The sequence below is a fragment of the Odontesthes bonariensis genome, chromosome 21, assembly GCF_027942865.1.
Source record: "Odontesthes bonariensis isolate fOdoBon6 chromosome 21, fOdoBon6.hap1, whole genome shotgun sequence".
Classification (NCBI taxonomy): domain Eukaryota; kingdom Metazoa; phylum Chordata; class Actinopteri; order Atheriniformes; family Atherinopsidae; genus Odontesthes; species Odontesthes bonariensis.
Window position 1 is genome coordinate 10,897,372 of NC_134526.1, and position 9,793 is coordinate 10,907,164.

General features: G+C 40.0%; 2 protein-coding genes and 3 non-coding genes across 5 annotated transcripts; 4 read left to right on the top strand and 1 right to left on the bottom strand.

The window, feature by feature from the left end:
- Positions 1-219: 219 nt before the first annotated feature.
- On the bottom strand, positions 220-6,984 carry LOC142372123 (apoptosis regulator BAX-like). Its single transcript, XM_075454935.1, has 6 exons — positions 6,893-6,984; positions 5,916-5,964; positions 2,200-2,358; positions 1,946-2,081; positions 1,752-1,856; positions 220-1,634 (listed from the first exon to the last, which is right to left on the bottom strand). The coding sequence occupies exons 1-6, from the start codon at positions 6,972-6,974 to the stop codon at positions 1,536-1,538; spliced, it is 630 nt and encodes a 209-aa protein (XP_075311050.1). The 5' UTR covers positions 6,975-6,984; the 3' UTR covers positions 220-1,535.
- A 306-nt stretch (positions 6,985-7,290) lies between these two features.
- Positions 7,291-9,455, top strand: rps11 (ribosomal protein S11). Its single transcript, XM_075454936.1, has 5 exons — positions 7,291-7,385; positions 7,828-7,968; positions 8,194-8,269; positions 8,694-8,823; positions 9,264-9,455. Exons 1-5 carry the CDS (start codon positions 7,371-7,373, stop codon positions 9,385-9,387), a joined length of 486 nt encoding a protein of 161 aa, XP_075311051.1. The 5' UTR covers positions 7,291-7,370; the 3' UTR covers positions 9,388-9,455.
- Positions 8,030-8,112, top strand: LOC142372216 (small nucleolar RNA SNORD35). The gene has a single exon (XR_012768208.1). It is a non-coding gene; the product is annotated as a small nucleolar RNA SNORD35 (small nucleolar RNA).
- LOC142372215 (small nucleolar RNA SNORD35) lies at positions 8,486-8,570 on the top strand. Its single transcript, XR_012768207.1, has one exon. It is a non-coding gene; the product is annotated as a small nucleolar RNA SNORD35 (small nucleolar RNA).
- Positions 9,067-9,150, top strand: LOC142372217 (small nucleolar RNA SNORD35). The gene has a single exon (XR_012768209.1). It is a non-coding gene; the product is annotated as a small nucleolar RNA SNORD35 (small nucleolar RNA).
- Positions 9,456-9,793: the final 338 nt, after the last annotated feature.

Genomic DNA, 9,793 nt, shown 5'->3' on the forward strand with positions numbered 1-9,793 from the left:
CTAAGACTGACTTTGAACAGCTTTGCTGACATCGTAAAGCATTTTCTGACAGCAGATTGTGTATGTGAAATAACTGAGGGCTGGAGTTGATTGAATTTGAAAAAGTTAATGACTAAAACCAACTTCATGCAGCTTGAATTACTTGAGATTTGTGATAGTATTGTTGTAAAGTATGATGCACAATCGCCCCTTATTTAATCAACGTATGTACATTTCAACAAGAGTTAAAAGATTTATTTTCATTATCACAACATAAAAGGTCACTACAAAAAGATCTTCCGGGAGACTAAATTCAGCCTTACAAATGTGATAGAAAAGGTGAAAATTCGGGAATATCAAAGTGATCTCATTGTAAAAGAAAAGAAAGATAAACACCAAGGCACTGACAAACAAGGAAAACGTATAAAAAACCTTTTGTTTGTAGATAAAGTTGCAGTTTGAGTAACTGACATAAAAATACAGTACTTGGAACATGTGTAAAGTGAGGTAAGCATCTCTGAGCAGTCCATCGACATCCCAGTCTGCAGCACAACATCTTTTACAGGTCGAAGCAACATGGGACTCCACATACCAACACTCACTAAACCCAACAGGTAGTTCTTTTCTTAAAGGGAGCCACAATGGCAGTCAGAAAACCCCCAAACAACATGTGACTGAATATTATGCAGGGTGAGAAATTTGAGTTAGTTTACTGACTTTTGCTGACAATGTAAAATTTTTTTTTCCTTTCCCCCTTTTCTCTTTTTAAACAAAGTGACGATTCATTTGATATGCAAACACAACTCCCTGATATGGCACTGAAACAAGGTTGAGCTGTGTGTGCTTGGGAAGACGGCAGGTGGAAGTCGCCTTCACATATATATTTTCCCAGTAAATTTAAAAAAAAACTGGTTTACAAAAGCTTCTCGTTAACTTGACAGGATGTGACCACCGCCGAGCCCGTTGATTGCCACCGGATTGTTGTCCGCCGGTGACCTCTCACAAATACATACGAATGGATTCGCTAGCATACAGACGTCGTGATAAAAATGGATGGAGAGAGTGGGAAGATCAGAAAAGCAAGATGAGTTGAAAGAAAACAGATATACTTCAAACTTAAATAACAGAGAGGAACGTCGTCAGTCAATCAAACTTATGCCAATCTATTGTTTCAGGGCAGAAAACAAAAATAAAAGAGAGTGCAGTGACTTTATCTGTACCAAGCAAAAAATAAATTACTTTAAAATTGAATCCTTGTTCAAGTCTGACATCCCCTCCTTCTGATTTTGCACACATATTCATGCTGGGCTCACTTCATCAGTGACGGAGCGCTCATGGGTAGGACAGCACTTCCAGTCCAACACCCAATTTCACACCGGAGTGGGAGGCAGAAATGAAGACCGCGTCGCCAAATACAAGTTCCACCTGCTCAATTTGTTCACTCTGTCGTGACTTCTTTCCCTTGGCCCTCTGATCTTCTTTCACTTCTGTTCCTGACCCGCCCCCCTCAGTCATAGCTCTTCCCATCTTTCTCCCGTCTGCTCGTGATACGCCCCTCACATCTTGCGTATGACTAGAGCGGTGGTAAGAACTCCAGCCGCGAAAACTGCCATCATCTGCCACGTGGGAGTGCCGAAGTGGGAACGAATGCTTTCCTAAAAATACGGTTTTGAGAGAGAACAACACATCGACAGGCATGATTCTTAACAGGTCTTATAAACAACCTATGACTAATTACTGATGTGCTTCAACGCTGTTTGTTAGTGCCTTACCCAGCCACCTTGCTCCCTAATCCAGTTGATCACATTTTCCTGGAGGTAGTCCATGGTCCAGCTGATTATGGTTCTGATGATGTCAGGGATATTGATTAGAAGAGCCTGGAAAGATATAAAAGAGAGGAACTTATATTATTCTGGAATAATTCCACAGTAAAAGAGGCGGGTTTCGACAGCGGTGCTTCACTCACTTTGATGACGAGTCGACAGGCGAAGTAGAACAGTGCGACCACCCTGCCCCAGTTGAATCTTCCATCAGAAAAGATCTCAAAGGCAACTTTCATGAACATTTCTTTAGTGGGACTGAGTGAGGAGTAATCGATCATCCTGAGAAAAACAAAAACTCTCTGGTTAGAGAACTGGTCATTATAAAAACAATGGCCCTTTTAATTTGGAATGGTTGTGTGCGAATTTAACACGCATACACCCAAAACAGGTAACCTACCTTTGGAGTTCCACATTTCCATCCAGCTCATCTCCGATCTGCTGTAGGCACTGAGCAAGCTCCTTAAGGTGTGGGTCACACACCTCGCCTCCACCCAGCTGTTCCCTGGTCACTACAGTATTATCCTCTCTGTGTCGCTGAATCCGCTCAAAGATGAAACTACACAGAGGGAGACACTTAAGTGGTAAGAGCTGCGATGTGCTTCGCTTCTAGTCATTTGTTACATGTTATTTAATAAAATGACAAGACACTTGATCTTTGATGGTGACACAAACTGTGTTATGGATCCAACCTTGGATCGATCTCAGTGTCCCCATCCAAGATGGCTCATGCTCCATCTACATTTATGAATGAGACAGGCTGTGTAGACACTTGGCATTTTCTTTTTCCACATAATAAGGAGTTCTCAATCTTCTCACATGTACACCAATCATATTCAATAATTGATTATTTTTTCATAAATAAAACCCTGCTACCCTTCGTTAGGAAAAGTGAATATTCGGCCATTGTTGAGTCAGACCACTCGCCAGTATTTACTGGATTTAGACTTTCCCCTTAAATCAAGCTCAGCGTCCCAGTTGGAGATTGGACTCAACTTTACTGACAGATGAAAACTTTTATCAATTGATATCGACCGCTATAGATAATGTCTTACTGACAAATACATCAGACTCAGTATCACCGTCTATCTTGTGGGAGACACAGAGTGGTAATTAGAGGTGAAATCATTTCTTATACAGCAACACGTAACAAAGCCAGGAAATCAAAGCAGAAACAACTCATAGATGCAATGCTTGATTAAGACCGTAGACACTCCACATCACCCTCCCCTGAACTATATAAAGAAAGACTGGGCTTACAAATGCAATACAATCTAATGTCAACTCAGGAAACAGAACAATATCTGCTCAGGTCTAGAGGTTTTATATACGAGCATGGTGAAGAGGCAGGCCGTCTTTTAACCCATCAACTTAAATGTAGATCGGCAGCTCAACTTATTCCACAGGTCAAGAAATCCTCTGATGAGCTAACAGTTTTAATTAAAAAAAAAAAACTTTTTATTCAAACTTATACACATCTGAATTCCCAGAGAATAATTCGGACATGTTAATTTTTTTGGATAATTTAGATGCACCTTCTATTAATCCTGACAAGCGGACAGATATGGATAAACGCATTACACTTAATGAAGTCATCAGCTCTATTTCAGCAATGCAAAGTGGCAGGGCCCCCGGACCAGACGGCTACCCAGTCGAATTTTACAAAAGATTTTCATTCAAATTAGCCCCTTTGCTACTTGAAATGTTCAATCACTCACTGGATCAGGGAGCCCTGCCACAGACCCTCACAGAAGCTAATATTACACTTTTGTTAAAACCTGGCGAACATGCAGCTGATTGTGGCTCCTTTAGGCCCATATCACTTCTGAAAGGAGCTGTTAAGATACTAGCCAAACTTCTTGCTATTAGACTGGATACTGTTATGATGGACATAATTTCATCAGATCAGACAGGCTTTATTGGGGGGGGGTGTTGCCATTCTTTTTCTTATACACGCAGGCTCCTCAGTGTTGTTCACTCTTCCGCATCCTTGGAGACCCCCGAGGTGGTGGTCTTCCTGGATGCGGAAAAGCATTCGATTGGGTTGAGTGGCCCTATTTATTTGCAGTACTGGGAAAATTTGGATGTGGGCCCAAACTTATTTCTTGGATACAGCTGTTATATGCATCACATAAAGCAAGTGTAATTACTAATAAATTGGGTTCTAAGTCCTTCTTGCTGTCCAGGGGTACCCGGCAAGGTTGTCCTCCAAGTCCACTTCTCTTCGCTTAAGCTATCAAACCACTATCTATTATGTTGAAAACCTCACAACGCTTTAAAGGAATATACAGAAAACAGTTAGAACACAGAGTGTCCTTATATGCGGACGACCTATTGCTTTACATCTCAGATCCAGTGTCATCTGCCTCCGACATTGTCAACATGTTACACAGATTTGCCAGGTTCTCAGGATATAAATTAAACTTTTCAAAGAGTGAATGTTTTCCAATCAATAACCTAGCTCTCCAAATTGCAGAAACAGGTCCGACCTATTTGGAATACCAGGGGAGGGTATACCAATGACAAATCAAATTAAAAATGTGCTTGCTTTTTTCAACTCTCCTTGCCCGGAGAAGAATCCTGCTGGAGTAGAAATCAGCACATCCACCCAAAGCCTCCTCCTGGATGAAAGACCTGATTCTATGCCTTAAGTTAGAAGAGATAAAATATTGCATTAGAGGATCGACCCAAAAATTCCATGAAACATGGGCCCCTCTTTTATCTTATTTTGAGAAGCTTGAAGCCATCCCACAAGATTGAAAAGTAAGCAGGAATGACTGACCTCAGAAAAACCTGTGTAGTGACAATTAATGAAGGCAAATAGCCTACTTGTACCGTCCTGAATATCTACTTTTTCTATATATTTTTATTTTAATCTTGTATATTTTCATGTCTGTAACTTTTTTCTAGTGTAACATTTGGGGTGTACTTTCATATTTCGGATACTTTCGGATTAGTATTTTCATTATTCAGCTTATTTTTTGTATAGGCAGCATGGTAGGGTGGGGTGGGGGGAAGAAAATAAGAAAAATTATGCATGTTGAATAACTTTGATCAATGCTCATTCTCTCAAATAAAAACATGTTAAAAAAAAAAATGACAAGACACAAATATAATCAGGTTGTTAGATTCGGTTCTAGCGCTGGTCTCGGTATGACAAGGTCAAGGCACATTTCAGGACAACATGGCTCAGAAAAGTGACACAGCATCAGGTTGAAGTGTGGGCACAGATACACAGTCATTTTGAATAAGTTGATATGTCTACACTTATGACTAGTTGTGGTTTTGACTGGTCCAAAGGAACCCTATCAAGGGCGACTCATAAAAGAATCGTCTAACTTTTTCATCTCTCCATTCAGCAGTGTGCACTCGTATTTTTGATTGGCACTTTTGTTTGACTTTACGCTGCCTCTCGTCTGCCAGAACCCCTTTCAGAATGTAACATTTAGGTGTCCACATAAGCCAGGGAAACAACACAGCACAATGTGTGTAACCTGACAAACAAAAATATGTTTTGTTCTTTTTTGGGACTACTTTTGTGCTCAGCCAGCACGGGTGCTCATATCCCATCACAAAGTTAGCAACCGCCCCCACAATGTGCATACATGCAATGCGCCAAACTGAATCGCACTTAAAGAGCGTGGGATGCCTGAAAGCGCGTGCATGTCCGCAAAGTCTGAATGAGTCCGTGCACACAGAGGTCATGGACTAAAGTCTGCCATAGTTGACATGTAACTGAGCAAGAATGGCCATAAATGTTGGCCTTTCCGTGCAGTAAAGGCAACGATATTTTCCCTTTTATCAGCAAAGGTCATCAAAATTACTGATCAGTGTAAAGATAGATATGGTCGACCTTATGATGACACAAAATCTGAGGAAACACCTACATCCTGTAGAGAACTTCTCAGCTTTATTTCAAGATTAAATACATTGCTCTAAAAAGCAGTCAAATCAAAATAAATCTAAACTAGCCAGATTACTTACTGAGCAATTAAAAGATTAGCAATCTTTTTTTTTTTTTCCTAACAAGGACATTTGAAATCTTCTTCCAGAAGAACCAGCCTTTTCATTGCCCGGTTCAATTATAAGAATCTCAAGTGTGAAGTGTGTACTTACTTCTTTAGCAATACAGTTCCTTGTTCCAGTATCTGATCTTTGGAGTTTCCTAAAAGACAAAGGTCATCATTAGCCAGATTATCCAAATACTGACACACCTGCATCGAAACGACTGTATTCATCTCATTAGAATACACTGTGGACATTACGCCCAATTCAGGCGCAATTCAAAGTGAAACTAAACACAGATATCGCCATAAAATGGGTATCCACTCTAGATTGTTTTTAAATAACTACTTTCCCCCCGTACATTTTAGTAGATTGGTTATCCGTGGGCTTTTATTCGCATTTTATATAAATAATGCTCGTATGTACAAAAGATTGTAACATTTTCAGTACCTCCACATTTCTCTTGAAGACTCATCCCTTCCTCGAAACACTGCTCTAACACATCCGACCTGTTCGACTTTGCAATCATGTCCTCTTACAATTAGTCGCTTATAGGTAGATAAAATACTAATTTAACGTAAATTTTTTTTTAGACTTTACTGAAGCCTGGATGTTCTTCCTAGCGGCCTAGTCGCTTGGATGAAGTCATCTTTCTAACAAATAATATAAATTAAATTGTTCAACGGCATCATACATCACAGTTTTCAGTTAATTAAAAAAAATTAAATAAAAGTGTATTGATACCTCTTTAGACTAGTTATATGTAAGCAAGCGACGAGTTCAAACAGTTCCGTTATAAAATGAAGAAATATCTTCATATCGTTTTGGTTTCTATTAACAGCATTTTGCTTACTCACTGTTGTGTGGGAATTTTGGCTTAACAAGTGCTAGCTAACGATAAGCTAACGTTTTAGCCGTGTTGCTAAGCTAACCCCAGTTCAGGTAATAATATTACGTCCAATCGAGCAATCTAAAACCACAAACCAAGAGTTAATTGTTAAACCAGTGGGTTCTCTATAACTACCACACACTCGGGGACACTGTCACAGCGTATTTAATTTTAAAATGCTGCTGGTACTCGCATTTACCTTGATCCCCTCCACCCGAGTGCGATGCCATCTTCTTGACTGTTTGGATCGCTTCTACTTCCGGACAGTCATGTGACAACATTTATTTGTTTGTGCCACTAGCTGCAACCAATAGATGCAGCAGGCTGCCAGGTTTGGTTATCTCTTTGGATGCTGATGGGTCTGATATGGTATCATTAACCAAGGGCAGGGGTTTCTGAGTAGGTTTTTGTCGATCTATTAAGACCGTCACAAGATAGACGGCGATGTCTGTGAGGTCGGGCTGCCAATGGACAATGCGATATTTTGATTATCTTTAATTTTTTATTTTTTGGGGGGTAGGGGTATTGATTTTAAAGGATAAATATAGTTGATAAACAATACATATATTTGTGTATTTTTTTGTGATGAACCCTTACTTAAACGTCACTTCCTGCGCCTTGTCGTCTTCCGTCCGTCGCGCGCATGATTAGGCCTCTTTACGACTCGGCTGGCAAAGATGGCGGATGCACAAGTATGTACAGCGATACGGCGTGGCAAAGTTTAATTGATATATATTCATCTTAATAAACTTGTTTGCCAGTGTATACGAAGAAGAAGTCGTTATTTTGTGCTTGCACTCATTGCTGAACCGTTTTGAGTCAGATTTACACGTTAATTTCTTAAATTTGCGGTTGTCGATCAGCACACCCTCGTGTACCGTCGAACTATCCGGCAGCTAGCTTGGTTAGCTTAGCATAGCTCTCGTTAAGGTTCCAGAAACACTGGTTTTATTCAATTAGAGTGTCTGTTTAGTGTCCTTATCTTTACACAGCGTGTGTAATATCTCCATGTTGCTAACTAACATTTATTTTTCATGTGGATGTTGGTGTTGAGCGAATTAACAACAGACAGGAAGACATAATGGTGGGGAACGTAACGTATCTAACATCCTTTTGGTGCTCTTTTTCCTATAGACCGAGAGGGCTTATCAGAAGCAGCCCACAATCTTCCAGAACAAGAAGCGTGTTCTAGTTGCTGATGGTGGCAAGGAGGTCAAAGAGAAGCTTCCCAGGTACCACAAGAGTGTCGGACTGGGCTTCAAAACCCCAAGAGAGGTGAGAAATGAACCCAGACGTTGAGTATCCAAACAGTTGAGTATTTTGTATTTCTGTTTTCTGCATATGATGCTTTCTCACGATGGTCTTCCAAGCCTTCATGGTTTTGACGATAGCGCCTTTTGGCAACACTGATGCAATCAAATTCACAATTTTGTGTAATTTATGGGGAATGTTTGCGATAGAACCCAAATGAGAAATGACTGTTTTTTTTTCCCGATTCAGGCTATTGACGGCACTTATATTGACAAGAAATGCCCCTTCACTGGAGATGTGTCCATCCGTGGCCGTATTCTCTCTGGTAAGTTCAATCTTTTTTTAGCAAACTTGCACAGAGTGGAGCCATGAAGAAGTAATTTTACTATAACTCTTATTTAAAAGAAATAAAACTACAAAAAACCCAGTTATCTTAATTGCATCACCACAAGCATCTACCATGGCCCTGTTCAGTTAACAGAATCTGTTGAAGAAGCAGGCTCTTTTGTCAGAGTTTGCAACAAAAAAAATTTGTCACGACTGCAAATGATGCTTTTCTCACGATGGTCTTCCAAGCCCATTTGGGTTCTGACGACACTGCCTTGTGGCTACACTGATGTGGTATAGTGACAAAAGTAAAGTTGTTAGGGTTCCCATGTCCTGCTATAATATTTCCTTCCTATGCAATGTTCTCAGTGTAATCTGCTATGTTAAAATTCTACCTTGTATGTTTTTTTTTTTCTTTAAAGGCGTGGTGACCAAAATGAAGATGCAGAGGACCATCGTTATCAGACGTGACTACCTGCATTACATTCGCAAGTACAACCGCTTTGAGAAGAGGCACAAGAACCTGTCTGTCCATCTGTCACCCTGCTTCAGGTACAACTCCTTTCACCTGCTGTTTCAGTGTTTCTCAAACGATGGCAAATCAGGAACACTTGTTTGTCTTTCGTTTCTCAGGCTTGGATTGTTGCCTAGTTATTTATGGGATTTTATTTAAAATGCCCCTTTATTTAATCTAAGTATTAATGTTATTGTTAAGGTCTGTAACTGAAATTGCAATATTATTGGTACCCATCTGTTTAAATGTCAGTTATTCGGATAAAAATGTACCAAATTGGCTGCAAATGATGCTTTTCTCACGATGGTCTTCCAAGCTCAGGAAGCTATGACGACAATGCCTTTGGCAAATCCTGATGCAGCTTTGCTTTTACAGCCCTTCTCATAACTGAGCGTGTTGATTTGCAACCTGTATGAACTTGGTTTTACTCGGATGTCTCATTCTTCATTAATGTTTCCTTTTCATGGCTTTTCTGCAGAGACGTCTCAGTTGGAGATATCGTGACTGTGGGAGAGTGCCGACCACTCAGCAAGACTGTGAGGTTTAATGTCCTCAAAGTAACAAAGGCTGCTGGAGCCAAGAAGCAGTTCCAGAAATTTTAGGCGAGACTTTGAACAGGAAGCTGCTGTTGGCTAACTTGTCACTGTCAATTAAAGAAAATCTTGTTTAAGTTGTCTACTCTGCTTGTTTCTTTAACTCTCCTTATAATTGGGTTTTAAAGTATTATAAACGGTTTGTATACTGCATTTATTTGTTATGGTAGGTGTGTTGAGCCATAAAACTTTCAGTCTACTTCATAATGAAGTCAAAACATCGTTTGAAAAATGAAGTTATTACTAGTTCAATACCTGTTCTGAAAATTGGGAAGAAAACAATTTGGCCTTCAAATATTAAGATGATGTAAAGGAAAGGCAATGGAGCTGTGTGAAATTGTAGCTTTTCAGGAGTTGGGCATTTATTGCAAAGGGTTTTGTTACTGTTTACATCTTGAGTTGATGAAGTGAGATT